This window comes from Aplysia californica, unplaced genomic scaffold, assembly GCF_000002075.1.
Source record: "Aplysia californica isolate F4 #8 unplaced genomic scaffold, AplCal3.0 scaffold00559, whole genome shotgun sequence".
NCBI classification, from domain to species: domain Eukaryota; kingdom Metazoa; phylum Mollusca; class Gastropoda; order Aplysiida; family Aplysiidae; genus Aplysia; species Aplysia californica.
Genome location: NW_004797829.1, coordinates 218,247 through 234,570, shown reverse-complemented (window position 1 = coordinate 234,570; position 16,324 = coordinate 218,247). Strand labels below are relative to the sequence as shown.

At 39.4% G+C, this 16,324-nt stretch overlaps 1 protein-coding gene across 1 annotated transcript; it reads left to right on the top strand.

Moving 5' to 3' along the window:
- Positions 1–528: 528 nt before the first annotated feature.
- On the top strand, positions 529–14,609 carry LOC101862825 (protein SEC13 homolog). The gene is made up of 10 exons (XM_005106854.3): positions 529–665; positions 2,473–2,517; positions 4,347–4,462; positions 5,844–5,995; positions 6,944–7,033; positions 7,656–7,699; positions 8,337–8,467; positions 9,773–9,893; positions 10,380–10,523; positions 11,902–14,609. Exons 1-10 carry the CDS (start codon positions 663–665, stop codon positions 11,998–12,000), a joined length of 945 nt encoding a protein of 314 aa, XP_005106911.1. The 5' UTR covers positions 529–662; the 3' UTR covers positions 12,001–14,609.
- Positions 14,610–16,324: the final 1,715 nt, after the last annotated feature.

Here is a 16,324-nt window from a genome sequence, read left to right as displayed (position 1 = left end):
TTATTTATTTATTTTCTTTTTGAGGGAGAGGGCAATGGCATTATTTTAAAAAAATATTATTATTGTTCTCAATGTCTAATTTTTCCTTTTTTATTTCAGCTTTACGTCATTCAGATTCGAAGCAGTCCTCTTTCTAAATGCTTTGGGGGAGTGAAATGTGAAACACTTCCAGCCTCTTCCACGTCTATGCTTTCTCCTTTACGACCAGCTTGTAATAGGTGACAGCAACGTTTCTGGGGATTGGGGGGGGGTCGTTTTTTTAAAATTAATGATAATTTTGTTGATAATACTTTTTCTGCTCGAATAAAGTGTTACTCATATACTTCTGCTTGTTTGCTCTTTTTTAGCTTTAACTTTTCCTGTCTCCTACTGTCGTCATAATGTACTACATGTAATATTATTCTTTCTAAAAACATTTAATGTTAATGTAAACGAAAAAAAATCAAGGGATGTAAACTAACAATGAAAGGGGGATTTTAATGACTGGGTACCGTCCCCTGTGTTAACGTCGAAACCGGAAGAATTTATAAATTATTTCCCTTGTGCCACGTTCAAAACAATGATACTTCTCGATCCACGAAACTGATGAACAGTGTATGAAGTTGGAACCATACTCATAATCTTCAGTGTGTTGCATTCGAAAAGGAAGAAAGGCCCCCAACATGGTAGCGTTAACAGTTTTAACATCTTGTCTCATAGTATTTCAGTGATGTTATCTATTTACACTGTCCAAGAGGTGTTTTCCTCTGTGCTTACCGGCGATTTCAGTGAAAATGCTGACTTGAGCAACCCAATTTCGATAAGAACGCAGTGAGCCTAACATCGAGTGAAACAGAAAGATGATCTAAGACTAATATTTTTTATAATTTGTAGACTTTGAAAGCTATACGTGTAACTTTTTTGTGTAGAAGGACAAGAAGTATGATACGATTGAATGAAAGTAGAATCTATCTCTTTCAAGTTTACGTTCTAGAGACTAAAATTGAAGAAAAAGAAGACAAGTCACAAACTGATGAAAATGAATGACAGCAGACACACTGTGTGAGGCATCATCATCATTATTAGGGCCCAACCTGATTTATTCTTCCTCTCTTTGGAACACTGATACCTAACTTAGTACATTTAACCTGCACTATTATAGAGGTGGCCAACAACATAAAAGCAGACACAGTTCATTTCAATATGTAGAAAAACACAAATGAAAAATAATTTATTTCATTGTGTCTCACTTTTAAATATACTAAGTTAGGTCAGTGTTCCAAAGAGAGGAGAAGAATAAATCAGGTTGGGCCCTAATAATGATGATGATGCCTCACACAGTGTCTGCTGTCATTCATGGCCACCTCTATTCTCACCCGGGATGAGAATAGTGCAGGCTAGTCTTTTGGCTATTCTCACCCGGTGCGCGTTCACTGTTATAGCCTAGATCTAGGCCAACAAATTTTGCGTTCACCCTAAACCACAGAATTCTACACTGTGATAACAGAAAAATTGTAGAATTCTGTGCCGTGAACAAACGTTCCATTACAACTGTAGCCTACTAAAAGCGTACAATTTTGTTGGGCAGTGGAGAGAGAGAGAGAGAGAAAGAGACAGAGAGAGGAGTAGCGTGAGAACTTCCGGTCAAAACAAAATGGCGACCCGCGTAGTTCTGCTCGATTCGAAAAGTTTAATAGCCGTAGCATCTTTGTAGACAACCAAATTAATTTACTTTTGTGTTTAAACATCATTTTTTAACTTTGTTTTGGTCAATTTGATCGTCCACACCGATAGACAGTATTCAGAAAGAGAGAGAGGAGAGGAGTAGATCTTGCGAGAACTTCCGGGCAAAACAAAATTGCGACCCGCGTAGTTCGGCTCGATTCGAACAGTGAAATAGCCATAGCATCTTTGAAGACGATCAAATTAGCTTACTTTTGTGCTATAACGTAATTTTTTCTTGGCTTTTATCAATTTGATCATCCACACCGATAGACAGTATTCCAAAATGAGGAAAAGCAGGTCTTGTTTCGCACCGGGTGAGAATAGCCTACACTGGCAAGTCTCACCCGCGGTGAGAGGTAGATCGTTTTTCTATTCTCACCCCGGATGAGAATAGCCACTTCCTATGTTGTTACCATGGACCATGATGTTGTAAAACCGAACAAAAGCTAGGGCCTGTATTTTGGGGGACATCATCCCGGGTAATGACGTTCTTCTTCAAGTGCAAGGTCTGACACAGAATTGGTGACAATGTTTCGCCACTCATTTTTCCTCTCGGATGCTCTTAAAGAAACTTTAGTCCTCTTTTCTAACTTCCATTGCCGTTGCCCATTTGTTCAAAATCTGACTGTAGGAAATAAAAGCGTGTCGTAAGTTCTTGGTAGGCTACCTCTGCCTCAGTTGCCCTCAGTAACTAGCAGAAAAATTTTAATTCCGTGTTCAATATAATAATACATATCATTAAATTTCTTTCTTTTTTTGTCTCCTCAGGTCTCTGTGATCAATTCAGTGGACACGGCTCATGAAGACATGATTGTAAGTCTGGCTGGCTCTGGGTGGATGTGGTCAGAGTTCAGTGGGTTTTTATTTTTTTTTTAGTAAAGGTTTTACAGGGCTTGCAACTGCATACCAAGGGGTGGATGTCAACAGAGAAGTCCTTACAGGGATTCGGGCTTACTCTGCTCACCTCTCTAGCTTCAACAGCTCAAAGTCTGCTTTGACTATCAAGGCACCCCGGAAATAGCGGATCACAAGAGTGTGACAAACATTCAAAAAAGAAGTAGAAGAAAAATTGACGATAGTAAGGATAGGGAAGAAAAAGCAGCAGTTCCCTGTTGCAGTTCAGGCACAGTTATAATGAGCATGGCATAGTGAATCAGAATTCTACTTATATAAATATTATGCATTATAAAAGAACAAGTTAATGTCCCCCCTTTGGGGATGGCCTAAAGACACTTCAGTCAGTAGCACCGCCCCAGGGTGTTAGAGTTCAGTGTACATTGATAGTGTACAAATTATATTATATTTTTTTCTATGTGCTAGACAGCTGGCTCTCTTTTTTCTCTGTTAAGACATTGCACCAAAAGGGGAGGAGTTAACTGTTAGACCCTGATCATGCTGGGATGAGCAGGAAAGAAAATGGAAAAAAACCCCAACTGAATGAATCTGTCTGCTATGTGTGTGTGAAGGGATAGTTAAAATATATGCCCCTTGTGCATTCTTCTGTTCACTTATTACTTTGGGAAATCTTGAAATCAATATATTGTGTGATGAAACAAAGATTCAGTTGAACCTGTACACACCCCCCGGGGCGGTGCTACTGGTTGAAGTGTCTTTAGGTCATTTCCAAAGGAGGACATTAACATCTTCACAGTAGAATTGTAAAGGGGCTGATTCATCTTGTCGTGCTCATAACTGTGCCTGAACTGTAACAGGGAAACGCTGCTTTTTCTTTCCTAATCGTACTATCGTCATTTGTCCTCTACTTCCTTTGTATGTTTGTCACACTCTTGTGACTCGCTATTTCCGGGATTCCTTGATAGTCGAAGCAGACTTTGTGCTGTTGAAGTTAGTCGAGTATGCCTGATTCCCTGTAAGGACTTCTATGTTGACATCCTCCCCTTGGCGCTCATATGACCTTATGCAGTTGCGAGCGCTGTAAAAACTCTAGTAAAACTAAAGAACCTGTACAAGACAAGCACTCATTGTCGAGGAGAAAAGTGGTCTCTGTATGTGGTCCTCGTGGATAGTGTTATTTTAAAAGAAAAAAAACGTAAAGTGGGAAGTGGCTGTTTGTACACATATGTGGTTGTATTGGACAATTGGTCTTTAGAGCAGGTTTGACTGTATTACGATTTTTGTTGTTGTTAAGAAATATATGATGATTGATGAGTATTTAAAACAATATTTTTAAAGGGCATGAAAATACTGTAAATTGTAATTTTGTACATATTGTATTTGCATGAGTATTCTGTGAAGACAAATTATGAATTAGATTTGAAGCAGTTGTTTGTAAGCTATGTGTAGTATAGTGTGTGTTGAATCCATTCGAGATTACAATTTATGATTTTCTACAAGAATTGTTTGGAGGTGAAAGAAATTGTCTTGAGCGACTAATTTTTTATGTCTGCTCTTTCTTGCAGGGAATTAAAAGAACTTTCTATATGCTATAAATGTTCACTACCTTTTGAAAGTATAAAATTTATATGTGTAAAAATGATATTTGGGGGGGGGGGGGATAAATTATTTTATTTCAATTAGTGTTCTTCAAATCATTCCAATGTTTTGTGTAGAAGTTGAGAAAAGAAAAAACTACTATGTGAAGGCTTACTTACAACAATTTCTATTTCTCTTACTTCCCACAGCATGATGCCCAGCTGGACTACTATGGCACAAAACTGGCGACCTGCTCGTCAGACCGCTCCATCAAGCTGTTTGACGTCACAAACGGACAACAGACGCTAGTCACACAGTTGAAGGGGTACGGAGGATGTAACTGGGTGTTACTCTTTTGTAGTCTTTTTGACTCTCATGTCACAATTTTGTACAGTCTATTTTTGCATCATGTGCGCTGAAAATAATAATAGTCTTGATTCAAGATGCTCAAGGCAAAATGATTCATAAATTTTTTGAGTCCCCACTCACATTTCTTGGGGATTCAAAAAAGTTCTGGATTTTTTTTTTCTTAGTTAGCACCTCTATTCATTTGCTTTTCTTTGTCTTCCTCTATGTATATATGTGTGTTATTTTTACTTGTGACTTGTTCATTACAACCAATCCCTCAAGTTGTTCAGACTCCACAAACGGTTAGTGATCAGCACTTTGAATTTAACCTTATCCATACGTCGTGTTTTACTATCGTATCCATACGACGTGGGGAACTCTGTGCCAGCACTTTCCTAAGAGGAAATTTACTTGTTAATCCGATGCGTACGCTTTGCATAACAGTCTGTCAAAATTATTTTTTTAGAAATACTGAAAGTTTCAAAGAGGTCTTTGTACTAGAAGTATTCTAAAATGTGAAGAATATAAATAACCACAGGGGTACAAAGTGACCCCAGGGTGTACGGATAGTGTTAAGAGACCAAGGGAAAGGCTTTGTAGAACCTGTAGAAAAGTCACAGAGAATTATGTACAGAAAAGGGGAAAGACATGGAATATTGTCAAAAAGCCAGTCTTGTGAAAGGAAAAGAGGAAAGTGTTTTTCCGGCCTTTTCCCTGGGTCTAGGGTGAGAAGGGAAATGATGATGAAGATGATTTTGACTTGGGTCATTCTGCTTTGCCTTCATTTCTGTGTGTGTACAATGTGTTATCTTGATAGCCACTTGACTTGTACTGGCACACATGTTTAGTTAACTTGCTTCTTACTTCTTTTCTTGACCCTCCGTTATTTTTCTTTCTTTTTCCTCTAGCATTAAATGGTCATATTATTATAGTGTTCAAATGGCTTTTTGGTGCTTCTCTTTAGTCATACCAAAATCAAGCTTTACATGTAATGAAAATTCTGGCCAAGAAATGTAGAAGCTTGTGTTTATGATGGCAGGGAGAAGGAATAAATTGAAATGAATGAAAAGGTTACGTTTTATCAGGATGCCATTGCCAATCACTGTTGCAACATCCTTTTCCAAAATGTTTTTCTTTTCTTTTAAAAAAACAACAACTACGAATCACTGTTTAGAATGCAGTTCGATGGAGGTTTCCCAGTGGTAAGTCCTGCTGCTTTACTCTTCCCTTCATCTATTTTTTCTGTCTATCAGTCTTGCTTTTTAAAAAAGTAGTTAAAAGTCTACGTGCTTTTTGTTGTACGCAAACAATCAAATGAATGTATTGACCACTTTTTATTGTTTCCCTCTTTATAACAGCCATGACGGTCCAGTTTGGCAGCTTGCTTGGGCTCACCCGATGTTTGGACACATGCTGGCTTCCTGTGGCTACGACAGGAAGGTCATCATCTGGCGGGAGACGAACGGCGTGTGGGGAAAGCTATATGAGTACGCGCAGCATGACTCTTCCGGTGAGCTGGCTGCTTGACTTTTGACGTCTCTCATGTCTTCTATGTGCAGCCGTGACCTCCCACCGGGGCGGTGCTACTTACTGAAGTGTCTTTAAGCCATTCCCAAAGGGGGGGACCCGTAACCATGTTCTTGTGCACAATAGAATTGAAATTGTGAAATGGCTGATTCATCAATGTCATGCTCATTACTGTGCCTGAACTGCAACAGGAAACTGCTGTTTTTTCTTTCCTGATCCTTACTATCGTCATTTTTGCTCTACTTTTGTATGTTTGTCACACTCTTGTGACCCGCTATTTCCAGGGTGCCTTGATAGTCGAAGCTGACTTTGTGCTGTTGAAACTAGAGAGGTGAGCAGAGTAAGCCTGATTTCCTGTAAGGACTTCTCTGTTGACATCCACACCTTGGCACTCGTATGACCTTATGCAGTTGCGAGCGCCGTAAAAACTCTATTTAAACCAACAAACTCTTCACTATTGAAAGCGAAATACATGACTTAGATTCCTAAATGAGGAAATTATTTTGTCTAGGGTCTCCATCTTTTTCATGGGTTTTATGTTGTATCCCATTTAGAATGGGTTTTTCCGAACAAAGCCGCCTGTCTCCAAAAAATGATCTACAAATTTATGTAAAACTTGGATTGTAGTTATGGGGTCAAATGCAAATTCAGTATTACTTCTTTGCTTTGTTTTGTTTGTAATTCTGTGAATCTGTGAATGCTCTTTGTAGTGTGTGGTTGGTGGGTGCCCTGGTGTGGGTTGCTCCTTCTTTCCTATCAAAAACGAATCATCCTGATCTCCCCTTTTTTGTGAATGTTTCTCTCTCGTAACACAACTATTCTTCGGCACTTATTTGACCTTATTGTGTTGCAAGTGCTGTAAAACCTCTACTAAAACTATACTAAAAACTCTTACTAAAACTAAAAAGCTCTTTGTTTTTCCTCCCCACAGTGAACTCTGTGTGCTTCGCCCCTCACGAGTACGGGCTCATGCTGGCGTGTGGGAGCTCTGATGGCTCGATCTCAGTGATATCTAGCACAGGTGATGTTTCCTCACACTCTCGTTGAGAAAAGGTTGAAACTGGTGGCTTGGTCACATGTTGTTTATTGTTTTTGATCAGACTTTCTTTGGCTCTGTTTTGACCCTTAAAAGTAAAATTGTCTCTACTTTGGATATAAAACAAAGTAAAATGGTTCACATTTTGGATGCATAACAATTTAATTAAATTACATAGTCAAGGATGCACGTAGTGAGGCACTCACATAGCAAATGAAGTTGTTTTTTTTCAGGTCCGGATTTTTTTGTAATGCTTGTATTTCTTTCCGTTTAAAACATATACATGGCGAAATTTGTTAATAATGAAAAGGTGTGGGCGCCTGCAAATTTTGCCATGTGCGTGCTAGACTGTTTTGCATTTTTTACTATTCAACTTTTTTCCCGCTTCTGTAGAATGCAGTCAAAGTATATGGCAGGGCTTTACTTTTGTTGAAATTATTTCCAGCAGATTGAATTTGTGAATTCTGAACATACTTAATGTTTCTGTTAGGGTTAGTTATCCTTCAGCCTATGCTGTGAGTTCAGGTTGTTGTTATGAATTCCGTACACTGAGCTTTGTTTTTTTTTTTATACCTGTTATGTCAATATGTTTGTCTATGAATTTCAGGGGATGGTTCGTGGGACACAAAGAAAATCAACAACGCCCACACAGTGAGTGCTTTATTTGTTTACATTTCATTTTTGTTTGTTATGAACCTTGTAGTTTAGAGCTCCTTCCTCTAAAATTGTGTTTAAAAAGACGTTAAACTCATTCAAAGTGACCAATAAACAGTGGAGTCTGCTTAAACCGAATGCTGTTTATTTGAAAACAACAGTTAACCGAATGAAAGTGGGTGGTTGACGGGTACCCTGGTTGGGTTTGCTCCTTCTTCCCTATCAAACATCTATGGTCCTTATGTCTTCTCCCTCTTTTTTGTGTATGTTACTCTTTTGTAACACATAATCTATTCTTCGGCACTTCTTCGACCTTATTGTGTTGCAAGTGCCGTAAAACTTATACTAAAACTAAAATTAAACCAGATTAAGCAAGCTGATAATGTTGAAGAGAACGCGCACAATAGGTACAGCCTGCAGCGCAAATAGCTGTTACTGTAGGAGGAAGACGGGAAGAAAGAAAACTCTCAAAAAGTGAAATTTGCCGCAAGCCATTGAAAACGACTATTTGAGCAATCTTTTTAAAATGAAAACTTGGCTAAATCAGAAGAAAAAAAAAGAATCTAGCTATCCCGCAGATTTCACTGTAACCAGAATCCACTGTAATTCTCTTCTCTGTCTCGTCTGTGCCCAGATTGGCTGCAACTCTGTGAGCTGGGCCCCTGCCACCGCCCCCAACGCCTTGTTTGACCAGCAGAGTGGACAGCAGCAGCTGGTCAAGAGATTTGTCTCCGGGGGATGCGACTTCCTCGTCAAAATCTGGAGGTGAGTTTTGTTTGTTGGGGGTTTTTTTTTAACCCTATCTGTACGTCGTGTTTTACTGTTGTATCCATACGACGTGGGGAACTCTGTGCCACGACTTTTCAAAGAGAAAACTTACTCGTTAATCCGATCCGTACACTTTGCATAACAGTCTGTCAAAATGATTTTTTGAGAAATACTGAAAGTTTCAAAGAGATGTTCGTACTAGAAGTATTCTGAAGTGTGAAAAATACAACCCCGGGGGTACAAAAATGACCTCTGGGCGTACAGATAGGTTTAACTGCAGCCCTGTTCCCTCCTGTATATTTATGTGAGTCATTGCATGTACAAATGGAAACTTTTCTATTGAGAGAGATCAAGGGAGGTTATCAGTGGAATGTATTTTCATTTATTTTTTTTTACTACTCTTTCCATTTTTCGGTTGTTTCTACCCATCTGTCTTCCTATTTCCCTGTGTGAAATGAATGCAATTTGGTGATGTGCTTCTCTTTACTCAAGCAAACGAACACTGCGTCCATTTTTGTCAAATTGGTCTGATGGTTTGTTTGTTGTTGTTTTTTTGCTTGTATGAGTATGAGAGAGTGTTGCTGTCAGCGGTAGGTGGTGCTTACTTTTCTTTCTTCTGTTTTTTCTGTTTGTCTGTTTTACTCTTTTCTCAGCACTGTGACCATAATATTGTATCATTGTGCCGCTTCTCTACACTCCTAACTTCCGCCAAATTTCTCTGATTTTATCGTAAAGTTTTTGTTGATGGTATGCTAAAAAAAATTTATTGATCTTATATTTTTTTGGGTGTTATTTTTGTGATTGTCTGTGGGTGGTTGGTGGGTGCTGTGGTGTGGGTTGCTTCTTCTTTCCTATCAAACATCTATCGTCCTGATCTCTCCTCCTTCTTTTTTTTTGTTTGTTACTCTTTTGTAACACCTCTAATCTTCGGTACTTGTATGATCTTATTGAGTTGCAAGTGGCGTAAAACACTTACTACAACTAAGACGATCCCTCCCCCTCCTCCTTTTTTGTGTTTGTTACTCTCTTGTTACACCTCTAATCTTCGGCACTTATATGACCTTGCTGTGTTGCAAATGCCATAAAACTCTTATGCGTGGGTGGTTGGCGGGTGCTCTGGTGTGGTTTGCTCCTTCTTTCCTCTTAAACATCTATCGTCCTTATCTCTCCTTCTTTTTTACGTTTGTTGTTGCTCTCTTGTAACACCTCTAATCTTCGGCACTTATATGACCTTATTGTGTTGCAACTCTTTACTAAACTAAACTAGAAAACTCTTATGCTAAAACTTTGTGATTGTCTAAGGGAGGACAACGGCCAGTGGGTGGAGGAACAGAAGCTGGACGGCCACAGTGACTGGGTGAGGGATGTAGCCTGGGCGCCCTCTATCGGCCTGCCCAAGTCAGTCATCGCTTCCTGCTCACAGGTGAGACGTGGTGTGGGTGCTGTGTGATTGGCAGGTGCTCTGGTGTGATTTGCTCCTTCTTTCCTGTAAAAAAATTGTATCGTCTTTATCTCTCCTCCTTCTTTTTTGTATTTGTTAATCTCTTGTAACGCCTCTAATCTTCGGCACTTATATGACCTTTTTGTGTCGCTAGTGCCGTAAACCGCCAAGGCAAGGTCAGCCTTCAAGCAATTCTCGAAAGTCTGGAAAACTCTTACAGTGATAGTGTGCGGGTGCTCTGGGGTGGTTTGCTCCTTCTTTCCTATCGAACATCTATCATCCTTATCTCTCCTCTTTCTTTTTTTTATGTTTGTTACTCTATTGTAACACCTCTAATCTTCGGCACTTATATGACCGCATTGTGTTGCAAGTGCCGTAAAACTTTTACTAAAACTAAAACAAACCACACGAAAACTTTACAAAAACAGAAAAGTGTTAAACAAAAGGTCGTTTCCCTCCCCCCCCCAGGACTGCCGCGTGATCATCTGGACCAACGACGGCGTGAGCACCACGTGGAACTCCAAGATCTTGCACAAGTTTGACGACGTCGTGTGGCACGTGAGCTGGTCCACCACCGGCAACATCCTGGCCGTCTCAGGGGGAGACAACAAGGTGGGTTGCTTTGTTTGTTTGTCAGGCAGAGGTTTGAGAACTTGATGTTTATCTCTGTTCTCTATGGAATGGGAATGTGACGCCCTCAGTTGACTAACGTCTGCTGTGTAGTAAAATGGGGGAATTCCACACCATACGTTTCAATTGGATTGTGAGACAAGTGTTATAGAAGCTACTTTATGTAGAAAGAGGACACGTCCTCCACAACAGTTTTACTTTGGGTCTGATAAGTTGGGAAACAAAACATAATAGGAATTGTGCGATATCACCATCCCTGTACTTCCATTTTTCAACTGAATTAAAAATCTAATATTGCGGGGCAGTTCCACACCCACATGAGCACACATTCCAAAATGAAAACAAAAAGACAGATATACAAGAAATTAAAGCTGAATTGAAAAATAAAACATGGCAGACCGAAGCAAATGATTATGGTTGAATGTCACACAGATTTCTGTTGGTTGTAAGGGCTGTAAGGAGGGGTGTGGAATTTCCCCACCTTCCCATAGTCATTAAGCGCGTCGCTGCCACATGCAGGAGATCCAACTTCGGTTTCCGAGTGGAATTAATTTATGTCGAGTATCGCAGTCAGTCTGCTGAGATGTTGTGACCCTCTCACACCAGGGTGGCCCTGACAGTGAGTGTTGAAGCCGCGCCTCCTAAATGATCTAAATTGTGTTGATGGGAGTGTAAAAATACCTACACTGAAGAAAAGATGGGGAAAAAAACGGTCAGTTATTTTGCAAGGGTTTGGGAATTTTGTGTTTGTCTTCCTTTGATTGTTGCTCAAAGGTGTGTCAAAGTTTATCTATTTCGATGAGACGAGCTCAGAGGTGAGATTTTCCAGAGAAACCAGGAATTCTGTATTTCTCAGATTGTTCCTATTTTGTTATAGACTCCTGTTTATAAATTTAATTATATTTTAGTTGCTTTATGTATGTCATATTGCATTTTACATAAAATTAGTCGTGATGTTTGATGCATTAGACAGTATGATCTGTAAATTTTGAGTCCCCGCGTATATGTTTCCATGATGTCCGAAAAATTCAGGACTTTTCTTTTGTAGTCAGTTTGCATCTCTGCTAGATGAGATTTTTAAAAAACCCAAAGTTGCTGGGGGGGGGGTTGGGAAATTTGGAGGTCGTCTATCTACGGAACCAGATTCTTTGCTATCCAAAGGGTTTGTATTATATCTTAGACTGCATTTTCTCGTAATTTTTTTTTCTATTTGCCAGTTATTGTGTTGGTCTGTGTCTCTTCTCTCAAACTGACCTTTATAAAAAAAAATATGTTTTCATTTTACATTCTTTCTATTTGTCCCTATTTTGGATTGTTTCATAATTTAAAAATTGTTAAAAATTATTTTCCGTCCTCTAAGGTAACATTATGGAAGGAGAGCCTGGAGGGACAGTGGGTGTGCATCAGCGACGTCAACAAAGGTCAAGGTCAGATCGCGGACAGACCATCATCGGGTTGATATATGTGTGTGTGTGTGTGTGTGCTGTAGTAGACTAACTGTACCTGTAAAGTAATTTTGTGAAAAGTTGTTTTTTATGTCATTGATGTTTCCGTTGTGTGCTGCTGTATCGAGAGACAGAGAGAGAGAGAGAGGAGAAATAAATGATGTTCTGTTGGTGGATGGACAGAAGGGAGACGGATGTGATGATGATGATGCTGAATGAGTGTTCTATGGTTGTTGTTGTTTATTTCACTTTCTCATTGGTTTCACTTTTTTCTTTCCCCTCCCTTATATGACCTTATTGTGTTGCAAGTGCTGAAAAACTCTCACTTAAACTAACTTTCTCTCCTCCCTTCAGGGACAATGCAACAGAAAGTTATCGGAGAGTTTCATTAATGTTCAGGGTGTGTTAGCTGTTTTATTTTATGCGCACTGTAACAACGCAATGAAAGCGATGTCCTTTGGTTAGAAAAGTAATAAAGAAAAAAGTGTCTCTTCCGTGAAATTCTTTTTTTTTTTTTGACTATTTCTTGATGAAGTAAGGAAATTTTAGTTCATGTATCAAGGATGCAGCACTTCATGGGTGTTAGCACCAGCTGACTATTCAAGATTATATGTTTCAGTTGTCACCCTTTTGGCCGTTTTATGGAGTTTTACATTTAGAAGCCTTATCAGCCAGCATTTCACAGGGCCTGGAAATTCTGGCGGTGATTTCTCTAGTTTGTTTGTGCATTACTTGTGGAGGTTTTTTTTCTTTCATTTTTGTCACTGAAGTTGAATGTAAATCTGATTGATCTGTTCTTGTTTTTCTCTTATCTGAGGATTGGTCACTTGTTTGAGGCTATTTGTGTCGTCGTGTTGTGTTGTGTCGTCGTGTTGTGTTGTTGTGTCGTCGTGTTGTGTTGTTTAGGAGCAAACAATGTACAAACAGAATAGAATGATTGCCTGTCACTCCCTCGTTATATATAGTGTCACGACGCGGTGGGATCAGGCGCTCGGCAATTTTTTGGCATGTGGAGTTATTGGTGTCCTCTTAAAGTTTGCTCATTTGTCTTTCTTTTGGTGAAAAAAATATACATTTATTTTAAATACAAGTCGAGATATTGGTGATTGGCGAAGGAGGTGGGGGTGGCCTGGTTTCAGAGGTAAAATTAGCGAAAAAATGGCTACCAAAGTTTAGCTATTTCCTTCGCTTGAGAGTACTAAAAATTTCCTTTTTTTTGGTGCTTTTTGTAAATGTCTTTCAGTAAAATCCACACAGAAATGTACTTTTAATAGGTGTAAAAGGTGCTGAGGCGAAAAACAAAAACTCGATAAAATTTCCCAAACCTGCGGAAAAATGTCAGTTTCTTCTTTTTCATTATTTTGACGAGCGCCTGATCTCACCACGCTGCCTCACATGTAGTATTTGATTCATAACACGATTTCCTGAGTTGTTTTATTTTGTTGTTGTTTTGAGCAAGCTTTTAAAAAAACCCAACAAAACGCTGCTTACTGAAGTCTGTCTTATGACTTGAAGACAAGTAACATTGTCTCTATAAAACAGCGCAGTGTATAGAAACCTGGAGAAAAAAAAGACTTGGGAAATTGTGTTATGATTATGACCTTGATGATATATTGATATGGTCAACTTTTTTGTTTGAATATGATCTTAGCTTGATATTCATTTGAGTTATTTGTCTGTTGAAATAAAGAGTACAGACCACATTTCGCATCTCTTCTGATGTCTGGGGTTTGTTTATTGCTGATGCCACGACTGAGTGAGTTGTGAGGTGGTGTTGTTGTTGGTATGAAAAAAAACCCCGTTGTAGTTGTAGTGTGTCACTTAATAATTTTTTTCTGACTAAAGAAAAACTTTTAAAGATTTAATCAGTAAGTTCAGTCTGAATTGTTCAAAGTCAATGACTTTTGTGTATATTCGTTGAATATATAGAAATAATCAATGCCTTACCTAGGGAGGAAGATGTTTGGACATTTTTGAGTAAATCGAATTAGACAAGTTGATTTGGCCCAGATTTGATGACACATGTACTAGGTTAGGGGGTTTTTTGGTGTGGTTTTTTTTTTCCTTCAGACATCAATATTTGTCTGACTCTACTTTTGTTGGTCTTCGGTTCTAGTCAGACTGAAGAGTTTGGACCTGAGGTTTTTCTAGGGTTAAGTAATGCTGCTAATATTCCTTAATGGAGATGGTCTTCTTCTTCTTTTTTTTTTCTTCTTCTTTATATTTTTTCTTCTTCTTTTTTTTTCTTCTTCTTCTTCTTTTTTTTTCTTCTTCTTCTTCTTCTTCTTCTTCTTCTTCTTCTTCTTCTTCTTCTTCTTCATCATCTTGCTGTCTGTAAGGGATTTTTGTTGTTGTTTCTTTTAAAATAGAAACTTCTCGTTGACCATCTGGAGAATACTTAAAGCATTTGTCCCGCATAGTGGTGGAAGAGGAATTGCTTTTGTCTGTGGTTGCAAGACGAGAAATGCTGCCAGAAATAAGAGAACTTCAGGAAAAGGTTGTCTTTTCGTCGGCTTTGTTTTCTCTATCATGATTATATTATTGTGTTTTATTGACGCAAAAATGTAGCCGAATGTCAAAGTTTGAAGAGGAGTCGGTGAAAAATAAAAGAGATTCCAACTCTCTTGTGTGTGTATGCTTTTGTTTTGATTGTACAGACATTTTTGTTGTTGTAGCGTGGGGGGTCGGCGGGTTCCCTCGTGTGGTTTACTCCTTTTTTTCCTATCAAATATATATATTATATATCAGGGGGCTCTCGTGGCCTAGAGGTTAAGGTGTTCGCCTCTCTTTCAAAGGTCCCAGGTTCGAATCAGGGTAGCGACCGAAAAATTCTCTTCTCTAAAATTTGTCTCCTTTACTACTCTCTAGCAATGTTCTGTTGTCTGCTTTCATGTCCACTTTCTGCCCCCACCCCCTCACCTCCTTTGCCCCCTCCTCTGGGCTCCTGAATCTTTCTGCAGCTTTTCTACTGTTACTCCCTGGCACTTTACTGCTGTCTTTCAGCCACACCCCTGATCTTCTGGTAGGAAAGATCTACACCTAGCCTTCTCGGACAAGGGCGAAAAATCTCGGAGGTCCCGTGTGGAAGCTGCGGCTCGTTAAAGATCCCTTGGTGGTCTAAAATCGATAAGAGTAGGCTTCAGCCGCCACCCGGGCAAAATTCAGAATTTCCTACCAACCGAAAATGTTTACCTGTAATGTGTCTCGTGCGCTCATATGACCTTATGCAGTTGCGAGCACATTAAATCACTTACAAAAAAACAACAATCTATCATCTTTATTTCTTTCTTTTTGTATGTGCTTGTTGTTACTCTCTTGAAAGAACCCACCGGGGCAGTGCCACTGACTGTAGTGTCTTTAGGCCATTTCCAAAGGGGGGACATTTCTCGTTCAAGCACAGTAGAATTGTAAATGGGCTGATTCATCATGTCACGCTCATAACTGTGCCTGATCTGCAGCAGGGAACTGCTGCTTTTTCTTTCCTAATCCTTAGTATTACTATTGTCATTTTCCTCTACTTCTTTTGTATGTTTGTCACTCTCTTGTGACCTTCTATTTCCGGGGTGCCTTGATAGTCGAAGCAGACCTTGTGCTGTTGAAGCTAGAGAGGTGAGCAGAGTAAGTCTGATTCCCTGTAAGGACTTCTCTGTTGACACCCATCCCTTGGCGCTCATATGACCTTATGCAGTTGCGAGCGCCGTAAAACCCTCTACTAAATAAAAATTTAAAAATCTATTGAAAGACCTCTAATCTTTAGTGCAGGCATAATAATATATGAATAACCTAATTTTGTTGCAAGTGACTTTAAACTCGTACTAACACAAAGCATCAAATCTGTACACACGAAATAACATAAATCTACACTCAAAACAAATGGGTCTCTAAGTCAACCGAGCTACTCCCATGTTTGTGTCTAGTCATGTGACTCACAATACAGGCGGGTCTCACACACACGGACATGTCACACCAGGGCCGTCACACATACACCCCCCCCCCCCTCTCTCTCTCTTTCTCTCTCTCTCTCTCTCTCTCTCTCTCTCTCTCTCTCTCTCTCTCTCTCTCTCTCTCTCTCTCTCTATATCTGTTACTTTCTCACTTAAACTAACTTACTGTCTGTTTTAATTAGTCGGGGGTTCATACGCACACAATCCTTTTTTCATCTTCTGCACGTTCCAGCTGCTGTCACCGTAATGTTCACTTCTCATTATCCGTTCCTATTCTGTATCACACCCGCCCTCAAACCTCCCTCGCACTATCATTTTTTTATTATGCTAGTAAGAGACAGAAAACTCAAAAGTATATCGTACATACTCGCTAGAGGGATAAGAGATAACTTAA